Raw genomic sequence first — 20,403 nt, forward strand, 5'->3', positions numbered from 1 at the left:
GGGCCCCGTGAGCTCTGTGGGCGCCGGCGGTCAGGTGCCCAGGCAGTGCAGAGTGTGGTCCACTGCTTCCTCAGGGACACTCCCCCGCACTGCCACCATCCTAGCTGACCATCAGCCGGTCCGCAACCCCCTCCCCCGCCTGGGTACCTCCCTCAGCTTGGGGCTAAGCTCTCCAAATCCGGTTTCCACCTGGCCCCTCTGATTCATGCCCTGCAGCCCGGCCTGCCCTGAGGTCTGGCGGACCTGGCTCCAGACCATTCCCACAGTTCAGGCCTTCTGGACATTTGGCCTGGGAGAGACAAAGCCAGCGGAGTGGGCAGGGCCCCCTCTCGGCCCCTTGCCTCCCAGGAATGTCCTCCAGGCTCTGAGGGACTTGGGTGTGGAGAGGAGGGTCTCCTGGGCAACCCCCACCTGGGGTCAGGGGGTGAGCAGCCTTACTTGGAACGTCCACGGCCTGGCCTAGCCACGGCCTGCCCTCTGCACCACGGCTCTTACAGAGGGTGCGATCTCAGGCAGGCTCCAGGACCCACAGCGACGCCACCCCACCTCCACGAGACAGACACGTGGCTGCCAGGAGACTTAACTGGTTTAATGACTTGGCCTTTGAGCCTCATCACCTCTCATCTCTGGGGTGTGACCCGCAGAGTCCAGAGCTCCAAACTCACCTGCCCCCCGCCCAGCACACAGGGCGAGGCTGGCCTGAGACTCGGTCAGAAAAAGTTCCTTTCTCGGGCTCTGCCGAGGGGGTGGGGTGTGGGCGGGGGGTGCCCCAGGCTAGGGCTTGGGTAAGTGTGCGTCCAGTCCAACCTGGCTCCTCGAAAGGGGGGAGGGAGTACAGCATGCACCCCACCCCAGTGGGGCCTGGAGACCCCCTGCCCTGGCCACCCTTGGGGGTCAGTGCACTAGGTGGGTGCTGTGGGCAATATCTGAGGGCAAGGGTCACCAGCCGGGCCAGCTCAGAGCCCAGGGTAGCTGGGCGACTGAGATCTGCTGCCCTTTGGGCCCACAGCCCGTCCAGAGGTATGGGGGAGCGAGCCGTTGCGTGCCGGTGGGTGTGGAAGTGAGCAGCCAGAGTCACAAGCGCCGGGGGACCCCCATGTGGACAGGGGAGGCCAGAGGAAAAGTCCCTGGGGGTTCTGTGGCCTTGGGGACAGGTGTGGGTTGAGGGAGGAAGGGAGCTGGGCTGGGTCTAGGACAGACCTCAGGGGGCAGCTGGACGAGGCGCTGGTACCTCCAGGTGGCAGGTTTGGCTGAGGCGGGCCTTGGGGCGGGTGGGTGAGTGTGGGCTGGGGCAGCGCTGAGGACAGGCCGTGTGTCACGAGGCAAGTGAGCCGGCCCCCAGCCAGCACCACACTCCATCCTGTGTCCATGGTACAAAATACATACACATACAAAAATAATACTCCAGGCGCTGGGGGTGGGCCCCTCCGCACGCGCGCCTCCCCCAGCCGCGGGCGCTGGGCCCCTCCGGCCGGGTCTAGCTCTCCTCCATCCTTCTCTGGTTCTTGGAATGGAACTTGTTCATGAGTTCCTCCAGCTCCGACCCGCCTTGCTGCTTCTGGAGATGGGGAGGGGGCGGTCTCAGCCTAGGAGAGCCGCAGGTCAGGGTCCCTCCACCTCCCCCTTTCTGGGTGACCTGGGGCGCTGGGGTGGGGTGGGGGCACAGGAAGGTGGAGCGCCGGCTCACCTCCAGGAAGGCCTTCTGCACGGTGAGCTGGCTGTACACGCGGTTGCCCTCCTCCCCGCACACCTTCTTCAGCTCGTCTTTGTTGAGCGAGAAGAGCTGGGGTCCCGTCAGGATGCCCAGGTTCTCCACGATCCTGGGGGGCAGGCGGAGGGGGGCGGGCGTGAGGGCAGGGCCCTGGGCGTGATGGCCGCACCTGTCGGCACCTGCCTGCACCTGCCACCACCTGCCCCCACCTGCCCCCATCTGCACACACCCGCCCCCACCTGTCTGCACCTGCCCACCCCCTGCCGCCCCGCCTGCTGCCACTCACCGGGCGCTGAAGGCCTTGGCCTCCAGCCAGGCGCGGACCTCATCAGGGCCTGACTCGTAGGTGAGCGGCAGGCTCACGGGCTGGGTGCGCTCCATGCGGAAGGGCCGTGGCGGCTGCGCCTTGATGTGGCTGATCTTCTTGATGAGCTCGTCGTTGACCTCGTCCATATGGTGGATCAGCTCTGCGGGGGGACGGGGGGCGGTTTAGGCACCCCCACCCCACCCCCGACCGCGACCCCAGGCTCCTGTCCCCTGGTGTGCCCCACCCAGGTGGCTCTGTGCCCCACCCCCGTGCCCACAGCGGTCTGGTGGCCCCATCCCTCACCATCTTTGTTCCCAGCGAAGCTTGGGGGCAGCTTGTGGGTCGGACTGGCAGGACCCCAGTATTTCAGACCGGCCTGCAGGGGTGGGGGGACAGGTGGAGGGGGTTGGGGAAGGGGGAGAGGGGAGGGGTGCCATGAGGCTCAGTTCACCATTCCTCCCAGCAGGGTTGGAGTAAGAATGTGAGGCACCCCCCCCCCACCTCCCAGGACCTGTGCAGGCCCCCACCTGGCCCAGGGGCCAGCCCTTCCTAACCTTGGCCATGACCCGGGGAGCCCCCACACTAGCTCCTGCAGCGAGGATTCAGGCTCAGGGCCCGTCATCGGCTGAGACTGGGCTGCACCTGCCCCCTCACCTGCGGGACGCAGCAGGCCCTGACTGCAGACGCCCCTCCCCTCCCACTCACCTGCTCCAGGGGGGCGTCCTCCAGCCGGGTCTCGTCCAGGATGTTGCAGGGCACATAGCCCGCCTGGCCGCTGCGATTGCGAAGCTTCCACCACTGGTGGCCGTCATCCAGCACCTGTGGGTGCACCCCGCCGTCACCCCCGACCCCAGGTCCGCACCCCTCCTCCAGCCACGGGCACAGTGTGGGGCTCTGGGACCACCCACGTGAGCCCCTCTTTACAGATGGGCCAGAGAGAGTTCTGGGAGTCACCCCCCACCCTGTCTTATGGGGACAGTCACAACCCCCTCCAGGCGCCCCTGACCCCACCTGGCCCTTCTATCCCACCCATAGGGGCTGCCCTCCCCCCAGCGCCACCCCCCCCACCCCGCCTTAGCAGTGTCCCGAGTGGGGGTGCTTCTAGCCTGGTTGTGGATGTAGATCACCCCCCCAGCCCGTTCCACTTTCTGTCCCCCAGTGGGTGGCCTGGATTTAGGATTGGCAAAAACACAGACGGTGCTACGAGGGGGCTCCAAGGGTGGGCACGAGTGACAGGCCCCTGCTGGGTTGGAGGATCCTCCGCTTGGCACAGAGATAGCCCATCCTCCAGCCCGAGCCCAGCCCAGCATGGGGGCCCCTGAGCCCCCTCCGAGATCCCCAAGACAGGGAGGCCCCTCAGCCAGGCTGTGCTGGGGGGAGGGTGCAGGCTGTGGAGCCAGCTTGGAGCCCAGGGGTACGGCCCTGGGGAAAGGGGTCGGGCAGACAAGCCCAGTCCCAGCGTGACGCAGCCCGGCCCCCGCCTGCTCCAGCTGCAGGCCTCCCCGGGCGGCCCCTCCCGCCCGGCCCCCGCTCACCTCCAGGACCTCGTCCTTGAGCACGGACAACTCGGTGGCATTGCGGGCCGTGAAGTCATAGAGCACGCGGACGTACTTGGCCATGGCTGGTGTGGGCGCGTAGCCCCTGCGTGGGACGGGAAGGGCTGAGGCCCAGGGCTGGGCTGGGGTCTCCTCCCGGACCCGGGGCCAGGCTGGGGGAGCAGCTTCCCTGGTGCGTGGCTACCGCCCGTTCGGCTCTCTGAGGTGGCAGCAGAGAGAGGCTGCGGCTCGTCAGCCGGGAATGGAAAGTGTGACAGCCCCAGAGCGTCTGGGGCCCCCTGCGTGGGGGTGGGGGTGGTGGAGGTGGGTGGGACGTGGGGGCCTGTGGGCACAGCAAGGCCCGCCCCAGCCCAGGCCACCTCAGAGGTCTCCAGGCCCGGCCCCCCCAGGTTCCCCAAGGGAACCAGAGCCAGGCGTGTCCCTGAGAAATGACAGGGTCACGGCCATCCCTGGAAGGCAGCTGACCAAGAAGGAGGGCCAGTCACTTTCAGAGCCATGGTCCTTCGAGCACCGCAGACAGTGCATGGGCACACACAGCGGAGGAGGTCTGCCCACGAGCAGCAGGGCCATGGGGGACAGCTCAGCTAGGGGTGCCCCAGCCTCAGCACGGAGCAGGCCTGCGGCTGCCGCCCAGGCCGGACCATTCCTCCTGGTCACTTGGGCCCCTGGTCATCAGAGTGGCTCGCTTATCCAGGTGCAGACCTCAGGACACTGGGGAGGTGAGGGGCTGAGGCTGGGGTGGCCACTGTAGCCCTGGCAGGGGCTGTCAGGATTGGCCAGGGTGGACTGGCCAGGGGCTGGAGGTCAGAGGATGAAGACGTTTCTTAAAGTGTGGCCCTAGGCCAGGGACCACGGGCACCAGGCTGGTGCTGTGGGGCAAGCAGAGGGACACACTTCTTTCTTTCTTTCTTTTTATTTATTTATTTTTGGTGAGGAAGATCAGCCCTTAACATCTGATGCAAATCTTCCTCTTTTTTTTTTTTTTCCTGAGGAAGACTGGCCCTGGGCTAACATCCGTGCCCATCTTCCTCCACTTTACATGGGACGCCGCCACAGCATGGCTCGACAAGCAGTGCGTCAGTGCACACCCGGGATCCAAACCGGCGAACCCCAGGCCGCCGCAGCAGAGCACACGCACTTAACCGCTTGTGCCACCGGGCCAGCTGGCCCCGGGACACACTTATTTAAAACATAGATTCTGGCCCCCTCTCCTCCTGGGAACTGAATCCTGGGTCTGGCCGGGTAGCAGGCTCCCCAGGTAGATCCAGGAGAACAGAAAGGAGGACGGGAGGTGGGGAAGGATGGAGACTCTCCCGGCCTTGGGTCTGCGAGACGTGGTCCGTGGAAATGCGTGTGTGTGGTGGGGAGAGGCTGGTCTAGCCCAGACCCTCAGTCTCCTTCTCTGGCTCTGAGGTTGGGCCTAATCAGGCTGAAGAGGGCAACAGGGATTGGCGAAACCACTTAAGTTCAGTGGTTTAGTAAATTTCTAATCATGATTCTAAAACATAAATGTGGAGGGCGGGCCCGGTGGCGCAAGCGGTTAAGTGCGCGCGCTCCGCTGCGGCGGCCGGGGGTTCGCCGGTTCGGATCCTGGGCGTGCACCGATGCACTGCTTGTCAAGCCATGCTGTGGCAGTGTCCCATGTAAAGTGGAGGAAGATGGGCATGGATCTTAGCCCAGGGCCAGTCTTTCTCAGCAAAAAGAGGAGGATTGGCAGATGTTAGCTCAGGGCCGATCTTCCTCACACACAAAAAAAAATGAATAAAAAAATTAAAACATAAATGAGGAGACGTGAAAAGAGATGATGTATTAGAACAGTGAATTTGAGTGGCTTTTGACATTTTTCCTTCAATTGTATATTATAAAGTGAGAATGAAAACCTGGCTCTAGTTTGGAAAGATGCTATTTTGAATGGCATGAACAGGGCATTTGCCACCACCTGGTGGCAGTGTACCCATACACCAGAGACTCTGTGTTTTGAGGGGTGAGTGTCACACTCCTTCACTTTGAGGGGAGCTTACCTGTGAGAATGTGGGGGGCTGACATCTCCCGGGGATGTGGGCTCAGGTATGAAGCCGTGTTTCTGGGAGTTTCGAAAGGACTGTCGGCTCACTGGAGTGGGCTGTGGGGAAAGTGGACCGTCTGGGCATGGTGTGGGGTGGGGGCCGGGTTGGAGGACGGGACAGGGCAGGAGCGGTGAGGGCCGTGAGCAGAGGTGGGCTGAGGAGGTGAGTGGCAGGTTGGGGTGGGGCTGTGGGTGCTCTCACCTCGTCACTGGGGGCGGACGCCAGCCCCTCTACTTCCCAGGGAGCCTCCTGCAGCACGTCCAGGGGGGGCTCCCAGCTGTTGCGGAACTTGGGCACGTAGAGAGGCACCTGCGGCTCCCGTGGCCACTCGGAGCTGGGGTGGGAGGTCCCGCGGGTGAGCCGTGCCCACCCATCCGAACCGGCCCCACCAGGACCCCACCCTGGTCTGAGCCCCGTGCCTGCTGCCGGCCTGCCCGGGCCCCTCCCCGCCCCTCCCCGCCCACTGAGGTACCGGGGGCGTGTCCAGGTCTCCCCCAGTGACTCCCACAGTGCCATCTCCTTGGGGACCAGGTGGCCGCGCAGGAAGCCCACGGCCTCTCGGGAGAGCAGGGGGCTGGACACGGAGTGTGCGATGTTGGGGCCACCACAGGTGCTGACGATCTGGGGCACGGCGGGGTTCAGAGGGGGTCACGCTCTCGGAACCCAGCCCCAGCCCACCCACCCGCAGCAGCACAGCCGGCCCAGGGCGCCCACCGCTCGGAGGTAGATGCACGGCCCCAGCCAGCTGCCCAAGGTGGGCGCTTTCTTCCCCCACCCGCCACCAGGGGCAGCCGCCCGCAGCCCCGCTCCCCACCCCAAGCGCCTGCACCCCGGCCCCAGCACCAGGTCCAGAGGCCCGAAGAGGAAGTGCACGAGTTCTGCCGCACTCGGGTTCTGGATGTGTTTCTGCAGCTTGGCCTGGGGGGAGGGGCGGGTGAGCAGGCGGCAGGCAGACAAGGTAGGGGGACGGTGCTGGGGACCAGCGGGGGACGAGGACCCTGCACCCCCACAACGTCAGCACAGAGGGACGGGGTGGGGAGGGGTGGGCGGCGGCACTCACAAGCAGGTTGATGGCCAGCTTGATTTTCTGGAAACAGTCCACAAACTCAGCCTCGGAGGGGGGCCGTGCCCGCAGCGTGAGGACGCCCTCTGGAATGGGGGGGCGGTGGCCGTGAGCCTCGGTGGCCCTGTCACCACACCCAGTGGGTCTGTCCTTCAGTCCAACGCAGTCCACACGCTTGGACGGGACCTTCCCCAGCTCAGTGGCCACTCCGTCCCCCAGCCTCAAACCTGACCCCGACCTCCACCCCACCCCCGCACCGCCTCTGCTGCACCTTGGTCTCCCGGTCTCCCCTCTCTGCCACCCTGCTCCTACGTGCCCCCGCCGCCATGCCGCCCCCGCCCCGTGTCCCCCCGCCCCTGCCCTGTGCCCCCACCTGCCCCGTGCCCCCACCTGCCCCGTGCCCCTGCCCCCGCCCGTGCCCCCACCTGCCCCGTGCCCCCACCTGCCCCGTGCCCCTGCCCCCGCCCCGTGCCCCCACCTGCCCCGTGCCCCTGCCCCCGCCCCGTGCCCCCACCTGCCCCGTGCCCCCACCTGCCCTGTGCCCCCACCTGCCCCGTGCCCCCACCTGCCCCGTGCCCCCCACCTGCCCCGTGCCCCCCACCTGCCCGTGCCCCCACCTGCTGGCCCCTTCTTCCCCTTCTTCTTCCCCTTCTTGCGCTGGTTCAGCTGCTTGAAAGCCTCGGACGCCTTGTGCAGCCGAGCCACGAACCACTCGATGTCGTCCAGGGCGCAGTTGAGGATTTGCTGGGGTCAGAGCGGGCGGGGGCAGAGGTCAGCGTCCGGCACCCCCGCCGGCCGCAGGGACAGCCCCTGGCCTGGGGCAGGGTGTGGGTGCCGGCTGGGGGCTGCCTGCAGGGGGCATGGGGTGGGCGGGGTGCCCCACCAGGCCCTGGGCGAGCGAGACCCACCGTCTCCTTCTCTATCTTCTGAGCCAGCAGGGCCCGCGGCTCCTCGTCCTGAGACTCCCGACGGCGGAAGCCTGGGTGGGGACAGAGCTGCTGCTGACCGGGGTGAAGCCACCCCCACGGGGCCCCACGCAGCCCCCAGCCCAGCCCCTTGGCCTACTTGGCTCGCTGAGCGGCAGCGGCAGGCCCACTCGGTTCTTGGGGGAAGGGGAGTCCCCGCCGTGGCGCTGGAAGGGGATGGGGGCCGGGCCCTGCGGGGGAGGCAGGACCGACAGCCGCTGCCGGATCTTCTCCTGGTGGCCCCTGGAGTGGGGACGAAGGCCCCGCTCAGCCTGGGCACGGCCCCAGCCCCGTGCCGGCCCCTCCCCACCTGGCCCTCCCTCCCCGTGCCCCACCGCCCTACTTCAGGGTCTGCGGCCGCATCTTCTTCCCCAGCCGGCAGTCGGCCAGCGCGCTCTCGATGTCCTCGTGCACCAGCTCGGCCTGCGGGGACAGGGGTCAGGCTGGCCTGGGGGGCCACGGTGCCCACCCAGCCAGCCCCGCGGGCCACCGGCCTCACCTCCACCTCGTCGCAGTGGAAGAAGTGGATGTCGGGCTTGTTCTGCTCCGAGTCCTGGCACACGAGCAGCAGCACGGACGGGTAGCGCAGCTGGTTCAGCACCGTCTGGCTGTGCCGCACGGTGGGCAGCGGGAAGTTCTCCAGCTCCTCCTGGGGGACAGGGGGACGGGGGCTCGGCCACGTCGCACAGGCATGACTCAGACCTGGACCCGGACCGGGTCACAGCCGTGGGCATGGGACAGACCCGAGTAACGGACGTGGTGCCGTGGGCGTGGGCGTGACACGTGGGCCCAGCCTGGGGAGATCGTGCCACCGACACAGACATGCGTAATTTGCAAGCACAGAAAAAGGACGTGGCCGGGACGTGGACACAGACACGGGACTCCACCGGGCAACGGCCACAGCTGTGGCACACAGAGCCCTGGACACAGCCAGGCCCTGGCTCGGCCAGCTGGCGGACAGGCTCTTGCAGAGGTGGACGTGGCTCCCTTGGACTCTGCCCTTCCGGTCCTTCCTGCCCTGCCTGCCCTTTGCCCTCGTCCTGTTCCCCGCCCCAGAGAGGCCGAGCCCTGCGTCTGGGTCACGGCCTCTGCCCACCTTGCGGGACAGGCGGACGCCCCCCCTGCCCCTGCCGGGGCCGCACCTGGGTCTCCACGTCCAGCAGCCGCAGCGACTTGTCGTTGACCTGCAGCAGCATCTCCTGCGTCCAGATCTTCTCCTTGGAGCTCAGCTGCACCAGCTTCCGGATGGCGTCGTCCACAGACACGATGGCCTCACTCTTGTCCATGATGAACGTGGCCAAGTGCTGGGGGCCGGGGGGCAGGCGGTCACTCTGGGCAGAGCCCTCCTTGTGCCAAGAGCCGGAGCCAAGGGGCTGTGCCCTGGGGGTTGGAGGGCCACGGCCAACCGCGGGGGTCTGAGGGGGAGCATCCCTGTCCTGGGGGCTTGAAGAGACACAACTCCACCTTACGGGGGTCTCTGTGTTGCCTTGGTGGATGTCTGAGGGGGCCCTGGACGTGCCCTGATAAGACCCTTAGCAACCCTACACAAACAGTCCCCCACCCCACCCCATCTCCTGTCACTGGGATCCAGGAACACCAGCCTCCCTTCCCCCCAGCAGACCCGGCACAGGCTCACCACAGGGCCTTTGCACATGCTGTCTCTATCCCCCTCCCCTGGCCTTCCTCAGCTCTCTCTTCTTCCAAGATTCTGCTCAGACGTTGCCTTCCTGACTGCCCAGCGACAGCATTGCTCTGACACCACACCCATGACATGCCCTGTTTTTCATTTATGGTGATCCGACATCGTGCTTCTTTGTTTATTTTCCGGCTGCCGGGCTCACTGCCATCTCCCTGGAGCCTGGCACGCAGCAGGCCGTCAATGAACATGCAGGGAGTGAGTGAGTGTCCTGGGCGGCCGTCTGGGGTCTGGGGCAGCCCCTGGGGACCCTTGGCCAGCCCAGCCCTCCCCTTCCCAGTGTCCTCCTCTCCTCTGGCTCCAAGCCTGGCTCGGGCCCCCCTCCTGCCAGCCTCCCCAAGTGTCTGCGCTGCCCTTCGCTGAATTCAGTAAACAACGCCAGGACACCTGGCTCAACACTGACATCGAGTCCAGGCGGTCAGGACTGAACCATAAAACACGAAATCGTGAAAGTGCTAGAAGAAAACACTGGGTGATTCCTGACAATCTCAGAAAGGCCTTCCTCACGGGGCACCTTCCTAAGCAAGGAGGAAAATCCAGACACTTAAAAGAAAAGACCTATAAATTTGATTTAATAAAAAAATAAAAATTTCTGCCTGGAAAGAAAAACCATATATAAAGTAAAGAGAACAAACAAAAAAGTAGGAAAAACGTAGATATAATAGATACAATGAAGGCTACTTTTCTTAATATACAAAAAGACCAATATACATTACAAATGTAGTTCTTACTTTGTTAAAAGCTCTATGGCTAAATATAATCATTAAGGATACCGACAACAAATGAATAAATAAGTGAAAAAATATGTAAATAGGCAAAAGATTAAGACCCCAATAGAAAAAGTGGCAAAAGATATGCACAGAGAGTCTACAGGAAAATAAAAGTACCTTTTTAATATAGAAATTTGTATGCAATCTCATTCAATAAAAGAATTGCAAATTGAAACTCTGAGACAATTACTTTAAGAATGAATCAACCATTGAATTCTTTACCTATTCTATTGACCAGTACTAACAAGTCCCCATGGGTTAAGATGTAGAGAAATGGGAACTCTCATTCTGTACATGCCCAACTGCTCTGGGGAGAAGTCAGTGACACCTGTAATGGTGTACACCCTTTCCTCTCAGAATTCTGCTGCAGGTAACCGCACACGTGCAGAACATGGCACGGGTACAAGGCTGCGCACTGCACAACTGTAGCAACAGAGGCTGGACCCAACCTACACGTCCGTCAACAGGGTGGAGAGAGAAGTGGGCGGAAGCAAGCGATGGGATAGAGTGCAGCCCATCTGTCTGCGCCAGGCGGGGTTAAACCCGAAACACACGTTCCTAGCGAAACACAGCACAACCAAACCACACACACCCACGCTGCTGGGCTGCAAAACAAGTCTCCAGCAATCTTAAACGACTGAAACCGACTGTAACGGAATTAAATTGATAACAAAAAGATAACCGGAAACCCCCCCAAAATTGGAAATTAAGCAACACACTTCTAAATAACTCATGGGTCCAGATCTGTGGAAACTAAACAACACATTTTTAAACAACCAAGTGGTGACAGACGAGGTTGTAGGGAAATAAGAAAACACTTAGAGACAGATGAAAATGAAAACCCAACGCAGCAGAGGCAGTGCTGGGGGAAATTTCTGGCTGTAAATGTTTACATGGAAAAAGAGCCATCTAAATAACCCACAGGAAAACGAGAAAGCATTCTGCAGAGCGATAATAAAAACATGCACATCAAACCTCGCGGGATATAGCTGACAGAGTTCTTCGAGGGAACTTGGTAGCTTTAAACGAATAAGTTAGGAAAGAAGGAAGACTTAATATCAAGGATTGAAGCAGTCCCCTTAAGAAACTGGAAAAAGACAGTCAAATAAAACCCAGAGTAAGTGGAAGGAAGGAAATTAAGAGCAGAAACCAACAGACTAATAAACAGACAAACAAGAGAAAAATCAACAAAGCCCGAAGTTGGTTCTGAATGATTAACGAAATTGATAACCCCTTAGCAAGACTGAACAAGAGAAAAATAGAGAACACACAAATGACCAATAACCAGAAGAAAAGAGGTGACCTTGTTACAGATCTTACAGGCATAAACGTGAATTCATAATCACAAATATGATCTTTTTGGAAAATCTTTGTGGGAAATAAATCTTCCCACAAAGAGAATCCTCTCTCAGAGGGCCTCACTGGTGAATCCTATCAGATACTCAAGGAAGAAATAATCACAATCTTTCATAAACTCTCTCTGAAAACAGAGGAGGAGGGAATACGTCCCTACTTGTTTTATAAAGCCAACGTAACTCTGACACCAAAACCTGCCAAGGGCATTACAGGAAAAGACAATTATAGACCCATATCTCTAATACACATTAATGCAAAATATCCTTAATGAAGTATTAGCAAATTAGCAAATTAGTCTGTTAACACATTAAAAGGATAACACACCATGAATAAATGAGGATTATCCCAGAAATGCAAGGTTGGTTCAACATTCAAAAAAAATCAATCAGCGTGATTCACTACATTAACAGTGGTGAATAAATCTCAACAGATTCCTCAACAGAGAAAGCATTTGACGAAATGCAACATCTTTCATGATAAAAACTCTCAGCAAACACGGAATGGAAGGGTACTCTAATAGAGAGTATCTACAAAGACAGACAGCATAGAAAATGAGGAAACCTCGGGGCCAGCCCGGTGGTCGTAGTTAAGTTCTTGCACTCTGCATCGGCGGCCCGGGGTTCGCAGGTTCGGATCATGGGCACGGACCTACACACTGCTCATCAAGCCATGCTGCAGGGGCAGCACCCCACATACAAAACAGAGGAAGATTGGCAACGGGTGTTAGCTCAGGGCCAATCTTCCTCATGGAAGGAAGGAAGGAAGGAAGGGAGGGAGGGAGGGAGGAAGGAAGGAAGGAAGGAAGGGAGGGAGGGAGGGAGGAAGGAAGGAAGGAAGGAAGGAAGGAAGGAAGAGAGAAAGAAAGAAAATGGGGAAACCATGAATACTTTTTTCTAACACTGGACACAAGTCAAGGGTGCCCACTCTCATTACTTTTATTCAGCATTGTCCTTGTGGTCCTAGCCAGGGCAATGAAGCAAGAAAAAGAAAGTCGCTAAAAATAAGAAATTAATATTTCAGACAAAATGACTGTATCCACACTAAATCCAATGAATCTACGAGCAACCACCAGAACAAACCAATGAATTCGGCAAGGCCTCAGCAAGATCACTAGATAAAACTTCAATTGTTTTTCTATATGCCAGCAACAGACAGTTGGAAAATAAAATTTAAAAAACAATACCATTTACAACAGCATATAAAAACCGGATCAAATACCTAGGATGTGTTTTAACAAAAGACACGCGAGTCTCTACAGTGAAGCCACAAAGCACTCTGAGAGAAACGAGAGAAGACCCGGTAAGTGGCGAGACACCACGTTCACGGATGGGAAAGACTCAATACTGTCAAGACGTCAGTTCTCCCCAAATGGATCCACAGATTTGACTCCACGCCAATCAGAATTCTAGTAGGCTTTTTTTAGGGGGTAGAAATGGACAATTTGATTCTAAAATGGAAATCCAAGTCCGAAGAACTTAGAATAGTCAAGAAGACGTTGAAGAAAAAGAACAAAACTGGAGGACTCACATTGCCTGATTTCAAGATCGGTAATAAAGCCACGAGTGAAAGAGAGAGAGTCCAGGAGTAGACCCATCCATTTCCAAGTCACTGATTTTTGACAAAGGCTCCAAAGCAACTCAATGCAGGGAGGAATGTCTTTTTAATACGACTGGACATTCCTGTGGGAAAAAAATTAGCCTAGAGTCACACCATACCCAAAAACAAATTTAAAATGGATCAGAGACCTAAATGTAAAAGCCTACACTACAAAGTATCTAGAAGAAAACAGAGGAAGAAATCTTTAGAACCTTGAGTCAAGCAATGACAAAAAAACCAAAAAAACAAAAAACCCTAATCATAAAAGAAAAAATGGATACGACTGGACGTCATCAAAATTAAACCTTTCTGCTCATCGAAAGACAGCCACGCATTTGATCGACCAGCCAGACTGGGAGAAGGTGTTTCCAAGCCACCCACCTGACGATGTACGCACAGGACGCCTACGGTCAGTAAGGAGCCTGTGGACAGACGCAGGGCCCCATGAAGGGCGCCGGGGCCGGCACGCGGGTGCAGACCCCCCGCAGCCTAGTGCTGTAGACAAGTCTTGCTCTACACACGCATTTTCTTGAAATAAGTTTACGAAGCAGAACAAAGACGGTTATAAACTGCATGATTTCATTCATAGGGGATTCTCAAAAAGACAAAACTGTAGTGATGGGGCACAGAGCAGTGTTGCCGGGCGGTGGGGTGGGGCAGGGCTGTGACCACATAGGCTCCACACAAGGGAGTTTTGGGGTGACGGAGCTGTTCTGTGTTCTGACACAAACCTATAACAGAACTGCACACCCCACCCTCAACGTCAATTTTACTGTATGCTAATTTAGAAAAAAGTAAAAAAAACAAACCCACAAGGCTTCAGTGGCCCCCCCATTGCCAGGGTGGGTCTGATCTTGCCCCCACTTCTCACCCTCTCTCTGTGCTTCAGTTTCCTCATCTGGGAGGGGCAGGCAAACCCTGCCCACTCCCCTGGCCTTGCTGGCTGCTGGGTGGGGAGGAGAGGCGCCCCTGGGCTGGGATCCTTCCACAGGCCAACTTGGACCAAAGTCCAGGAGCAGGGCTGGGAGGCCCCGGTGGCGTAGGGGGTTCCTCACCAAGGAGGGCAAAGTTCTCCTCCCAGAGAGAGGTGGCCGAGCTGCCTGGGAACGAAAGGGATGCAGCTGACCCATCCACACCCTGTGCCCTGCCCCTGGACACTGAGCTGGCAGCAGTCACCAGCCTGGCCACACAAAACAGCCCCAGCCTGCCCGGGCTGGCAGGGAGGGCTGCTCCCAACACAGCCCGATTCAAGAGCCTGGGGACTCCCGATGTCCCTGTGGACCCATTGCACAGACTAGGAAACCGAGGCACAGAAAGTAGTGACTTGCCTGCCCTCTACAGGCAGGGAGGGCTCTGTCAGGAGGGAAGTCCTTGCCTTCCTGGTCCAGGGTCCCCCACCTTTCTGGTGTATTTCCCTCACCTTCCTGGTTCAGAGTCCCCCACCTTCCTGGTCCAGTCCCCCCACCTTCCTGGTCCAGTCCCCTCACCTTCCTGCTCCAGTCCCCCCACCTTCCTGGTCCAGAGTCCCCCACCTTCCTGGTCCAGAGTCCCCTCACCTTCCTGCTCCAGTCCCCCCACCTTCCTGGTCCAGAGTCCCCCACCTTCCTGGTCCAGTCCCCACTTCCTGGTCCCGGGCGCCCCCCTTCCTCCCTCCTCGGCCATTCCTAGCCCTGTTGCCCTGCAGGCTTGGACACCGGCCAGGAACCAGAAACAGGACCAACTGCCAAGAGCAGGAAGGTCATTTAAAAAACATATTTCCTGGGCCGGCCCCGTGGCTTAGCGGTTAAGCGCACGCGCTCCGCTGCTGGCGGCCCGGGTTCGGATCCCGGGCGCGCACTGACGCAACGCTTCTCCGGCCATGCTGAGGCCGCGTCCCACATACAGCAACCAGAAGGAAGTGCAGCTACGACACACAACTATCTACTGGGGCTTTGGGGGGAAAAATAAATAAATAAAAAAAATTATTAAAAAAAAAAAGACAAAAAACCATATTTCCTGAGTTGTAAGTGTGAACTAACACTGACCTAGGAGCAACCCCACTGAGGGCCGCTGTCTGGAGAGGGCAGTCACCCGGTCTCTGCTCTCCCAGAGTTAGGTAGACCTAGGCAGCCCTGGTCTTCCCTGCAGCAGCTCAATACAGGCATCCTCGTTCCGTCTTCTCCCCCTAATCCAGTCCCTTGTCCTAATCCAGTCCCTTGTCTGGGGGCCTGGATGACGATTTCCCTCCCACCGGGGCTTCCCCTCTGGGGCTGCCGGACAGCACCCAAGCCTAGTCCTGTCTGGCCTGTGTCGGCTCCTGGTGTCTCCTCTCTCTCGACATAGCTCAAGGGCCCCCTGCATCCCACAGACTGTGAGGTCCCCAGGACTGGAAGGAGGCTCCCCACACTGTGGCGGAGCCCAGGACAAGTATGGGGCTGTCCCCGGCTCTGGCCGCCTGCTGCAGGTGTCAGAACCTGGGCTGACCTCTCCTCCCTGGGCCTCAGTTTCCCCCCCCCCCCCGGGGATCCTGGAGCACTGGGGAGGGGGTGCCACACGGGGTGGGGGGCCGGCCTCACCTGGACGTGGTACTGGGAAGTCTCATGCATGATGACGTTGGAGTTGGAATACTTCTTCCTCTGTTCTGAACGGGGAGACACCGGTCACTCACCCCAGAGGGCAGGATCCGCAGCCCCAGGCCAGAGGGGACTGGACCCCCAGGCTGGGCCACAGGATGGAGGCGAGGGGTGCTGCCCTGCAGGCCCCTCGTGGCCACAGGAAAGGCTCAAGGGCATGAAATGCGAGTGAGGGCCCCTCCTGGCAGAACGGGGACCTCCCTCTGTCCCCAGGATGGCCCCTTGGAAGTACCCTCAGCTCACAGTGGTAATGGCACACTTGTGACGGGGGGGTCTGTCCTGGCAGGGGTACAGAAAGCTCAGCCTCCTCCCACAGAGGCTGCCCCCCGCTTCCTGGGGGAGGCCTGGGCCGGGGCTCTCCCCCTACCCTAAGAGCTGCCAGCTAACATCTCCTTGCCCCTCCCTGGGGCTCCTTGCCTTCCAAACTGGGCACCTGGTCCGAAGGCACAAAAGAGACAGTGTGTCTGGGGGGAGGGCTGGAGTGTGTGTCTGGGGGAGGGGCAGAGCTGGGGGCTGGGCGCTGGGGGCTTGCCAGGCCCCACCCTCCTGGAGCAGACACCTGGCACTCCGTCCTGCCTGAACCCCCCCCCACGGCGATCTGGTTGCAGCACAGAGCACTGGCAATCAATATTGATGCTCCCTGAATTATTAGTAAAGCCTCTCCCCTTACCAGCAGGGTGGGGAGGGCTGCTCGGAGGCCGGGAGCTTTGGGAAGCCACCTGAACAGCTGTTGGTTGATTAGGGTCCGAGGGCCCCCTCTGGGCTCCCAGGGCTGCCCCGCATCGCCCCTGTGGGGGCCCAGCACAGCCGTGCAGTGGGAGTGGATGAGACTCTCCCGAACCCATACCTCACTCACCAAACAGGTCCTTGGCACTCATCTTTGCCACACCGTCAGACCGGCCCAGGCTGCCACTGCAGGGGAGGGGCTGGTGAGGGCTGGTCCCACACCGCACCCCTCCCTGGGGACTGCTCGGTGGGTGGGGGTGTGAGTGGATAGGGGTGAGGACTCACTTGGCGGCACCTGGGCTGTAGCTCACGGACCCCAACTGGCTCATGGCGTCCTCGGTGGTGGCCGGCAGTGGAAGGGCAGACCTCGGTGTGGCCTGAGTCCAGGGCCTGGTGCCCAGCCCACACCTGAGGGGATAGATGAGCTGAGCTGACACCTCCTCGGGGCCTGGCTGGTGGCCCCACTTCCCTCAGCTCAGGGCCTGGGTCTCCTCCTCCCCTCACCCCAGATCCAGGGGCTGGAGCCCTGATGGCCTGGCCAGATTCCCAGGACACACCAGGACCACCCCTGCCCCATGTCCCAGCTGGCCGTCACTGCAGCCTCATCTTGCCCCAGACCCTCTGTCCTCCTCAGGGACCGCCAGGATGGGCTGGCAGAGGGGTCCCACCCCCAGAGGCTGTCTGGGGTGGGGCTGTGAAAAGGGTGTCCTGGGGGCTCTGAAGTGGGGTGGGGGGAGGAAGCATCTTCAAGCAGAGGAAACAGCACGTTCAAAGGCCCTGAGGTGGGTGGGACTGGGCATGAGAGGAAGATAGCACAGGATGAGGCTGGAGCTCAGGGTTGGGGGGGGTCCCTGGGGACCCAGAGCCCAGGGCGAAGTCCAGAGGGGGCCGCTCTCTCTGGCGTGAGCAGAGCCTGGTGTCCCTGGGCCAGGTTGATGTGTCCTTGTCCTGTGGGGTCTGTGCCCCACGGGGATCTCTGGCTCACACTGTCTGCCCACCAAACGTCACGCATGACGCCGTCCCTCTGTGGCTTCAGTGTGCGGGGGTCTGCCAGGGCTGAGGGGCACAAACCAGGGGTCTGGTTTCCATGGGGGGAAGCGCCTCAGGACTTTCGGGTTTGACCGGGTCCCACCTACAGAGAGGGCTCCCAGGAGGTGTGAGGGGTCTGGGGGCCTGGGGCCAACCCCTCTCACGTGCCACTGAGGGTCCTGGCTCTCCGGGGAGGGGCTGGGGAGGGGCTCGGCCAGATTCCTCTGTCCGTCTGTCCGTGGAGAATGTCAGGAATGCTCATGACCTCAGTGGGTGAGCCTGAGTGTTTGCTTAATGGGATTCCTGGCAGGCTGAGCCAAGGACGCCGGGCACGTGTGTCCAGGTACACACACACCTGGGCGAAACCCAGGCCTGCGGGCGCACACAGACACGCACAGGCTGTGACACGCAGGCCCTCCCCTTGGGGAGCCTGCAGCCTCCAGCCCCCTGGGGTGGGGTGGGGGGCCTCAGGGCCAGCCAGGGAGGCGGGTCCAGGCATCTGGGTCGGAGAGCACCCGGGGCTGGGGCCACCTACAGGCCTGCTCCAGAGGGGACAGGGCATCTTCAGTGGACTGGGGCAGGGAGCCATGTAAGCCCAAGGCGGGGGACGACACTGGCCTGGAGGGGCCCGGGGCCCAGGATGCTCCTTCGTTCCACTTTTGCCATTTTCCGGGTGCAAAGGGAGGGCTGAGCTTGGTGCCCAGTTGGCAGCCGAAGGGGAGGAGGCACTAGCAGGCCAGGGAGGGCGGAGGGACCGGGTCCAAGTTCAAATTCCAGCTCTGCAGCCCAGTGACCTTGGGGAGGAGCTTAGGGAGCCTAAGGCCCAGGGGGAGCCGGGTGGAGCCCTGGAACGAGGGGATCCCCTCAGGCCCTGGCTGTGCTCAGGTCTGGGAGCTGCGGGTGGGGAAGGGCCCGTCCCTGTGGGAAGGAGGGAGAAGCCCGGGAAGCCGTGGGTGGGGAGTGGGCGCTGAGGTGTAAGAGGGAGACAGAGGCAGGCAGAGCGGGCTGAACAGACCAGGCCGGGCGGAGCGCTGAGCCATAGAGGCCAGGGCACCAGGCAGGGCCCAGAAGAGGCCTGGGCAGGGCTGGGGGGCTGGTGTGCAGAGGAAGGGGGGGGTGCCACCAGCTGGGCCTGCCTCCCGGCAGAGCTGGGCTGACTACACCTGGGGTGGGGGCAGAGGTGGGCTGTGGGCACACCTCAGGAGCCCTGCCTACCCCCTCCCCCGCCACCAGTGGCACCCTCATGCTCAGATGCCGCCCAGGACCAGCCCAGCCCAGGGAGGAGGACACCCACAGACCCCTGCCAGCCCAGCCCCCTGGATATGCCCCCACACAGGCCCCTGAGGCCTGGCCCCTAGCCTCTTCCCTGAAACTTCCGGACCCCAACGTTGACCCGGAGTCTGACCCCAACTCTCCCTGGCCCTGGGTTTCCTTCTGGCTCAGACACCCAGGAAGTTCGTCCTGACATCTGACCCACAGGGAGCCAGCTGGCTCGCCCCAAGGGTCTGGCCCCAAAGGAGGCCCCAGCCTGCCCAGGTAAGGGCGACGGCAGGAGGGTGTGGGGCCTTCGAGGGGCAGCAGAGAACCCCCTCACCAACCCCTTCACCGGAGGAAGAGGTTCCCCCTGCGGAGCCCCAGGGCTGGGAGGCGGCCGGCTGACTCATGGGCCACTGGCTGAAACATACCCAGGCGCACCGGCGCCGCCCCAGGACCGGACCAGGCAGGCCAGGCCGCAGCGGGACGGGGCTCCCAGCCACGGGCCGAGGGGAGGCCCGCGGGCCCGGCGCAGCCCCCTCGCGCCCCGATGCCCCCCAGGCCAGAGACCCGTGTCGCACTGCCACCTGGGGAAACTGAGGCCGGGGCGGGCCCGCCGTCCGCGCGCGCGGCTCCCGCGTCGCTCCTGTGCCAGAGGGCGGCGGGCGTCCGGCGGGGTCGGGGCGCGCTGGGTCGGGGACCCCGCGGGGCGCTCACCTGCTCCTCGCGGCCGCGCCCGCGCCGCCCGTGGTCCGCGCGTCCGTCCGCCCGTCTGTCGGCGCCTCGCCGTGGCACCCGGGCTCCGGCGGGCGGGAGGGACGCGCGGCGGGGCCGGGCCGGGCCGGGGCGGGGCCGGGACGAGGAACCTGAGCGGCAGGTTGGAGCCACCGGGCGCTGCGGGCGCGGGGGAGGGGGCGGGACGCCCCGCCACGCCCCGCCCCGCCGGCTCGGCCCGCCTGCCCCCGTCCGCACCGGGGCTCGCCGCCGTCGGCCCCCAACACCCACCCCGCGGCCCCCCGCGCAGAACCCCCAGGGCCGGGCGTTCGTCCCCGCGGGGAGGCGCAGGGCGGCGCGCAGGGCGAGGCTCTGAGATCTTCCTGGGCAGGCCGAGCTGCGCCCCAGCGGGGTGGCGTGGTGCCCTGGTGCGGTCAAACCCTAGTCTCCGCCAGGTGTCCCCCAACCTCAGGTGCCCCAGCTGGGGCCCATCCTGCCCCCAGGCCCCGGGGCAGGGTCCTCTCCTCTTCAGCCCGCCCCTTTGGTCTGGGGGAGGGCTAGGGCCAGGCTTCACTCTGTGAGCGGGTGTTTAAGACCCTGCTGCCCTGCCTTTGAGCCCACCTGGTTGGGGGGTGGGGCTCCTCCACTATCTAGGAGCCCGCAAAGTCTCTCTGTGCTGCCACAGCCCATCCTGGGTACCCGCTGAGGGACGGAGGTGTCTGATGGGAAAGTGGGGACGCCTGTGGCCTAGGCTGTCCTCCGTGCCAGGGCAGAGAGCTGGTGGGGAGTATGTTCTGGACAGTGCCCCCCTCCTTAGGCCCAGGCCCCAACTTCTGTCCACAGCATGGAGCAAGCGTCCATCCTCCTTCTGAACTGACTCAAGGATGCCCCTGCCCACGCAGCTGGGCGAGGAGGGAGTGAAGAGGGGGCAGCGGCAGACTCAGGCGGTGGTGGGCACCCTCAGGCACATATAGGGACCTGA

The 20,403-nt window shown here is 61.5% G+C and overlaps 1 protein-coding gene across 5 annotated transcripts; it reads right to left on the bottom strand.

Moving 5' to 3' along the window:
* Window positions 1-568: 568 nt before the first annotated feature.
* EPS8L2 (EPS8 signaling adaptor L2) lies at window positions 569-19,500 on the bottom strand. 5 transcript variants are annotated; one of them, XM_087422432.1, is made up of 21 exons: window positions 19,425-19,500; window positions 16,710-16,832; window positions 16,555-16,610; window positions 15,642-15,706; window positions 8,811-8,972; window positions 8,168-8,317; window positions 8,012-8,091; window positions 7,769-7,911; window positions 7,612-7,682; window positions 7,321-7,447; window positions 6,701-6,789; window positions 6,484-6,558; window positions 6,113-6,261; window positions 5,842-5,974; window positions 5,596-5,696; window positions 3,554-3,659; window positions 2,724-2,837; window positions 2,322-2,394; window positions 1,998-2,178; window positions 1,688-1,820; window positions 569-1,558 (listed from the first exon to the last, which is right to left on the bottom strand). In XM_087422432.1, the coding sequence occupies exons 2-21, from the start codon at window positions 16,751-16,753 to the stop codon at window positions 1,478-1,480; spliced, it is 2,133 nt and encodes a 710-aa protein (XP_087278558.1). In that variant the 5' UTR covers window positions 16,754-16,832; window positions 19,425-19,500; the 3' UTR covers window positions 569-1,477. The 5 variants fall into 5 exon arrangements, with proteins under 5 accessions (XP_087278558.1, XP_087278559.1, XP_087278555.1 ...); XM_087422433.1 differs by lacking the exon at window positions 19,425-19,500 and adding an exon at window positions 19,295-19,367; XM_087422429.1 differs by lacking the exon at window positions 6,484-6,558 and having other exon boundaries at window positions 19,425-19,477.
* Window positions 19,501-20,403: the final 903 nt, after the last annotated feature.

Source organism: Ceratotherium simum, chromosome 34 (assembly GCF_057802395.1).
Source record: "Ceratotherium simum simum isolate JZ-2026a chromosome 34, ASM5780239v1, whole genome shotgun sequence".
NCBI classification, from domain to species: Eukaryota; Metazoa; Chordata; class Mammalia; order Perissodactyla; family Rhinocerotidae; genus Ceratotherium; species Ceratotherium simum.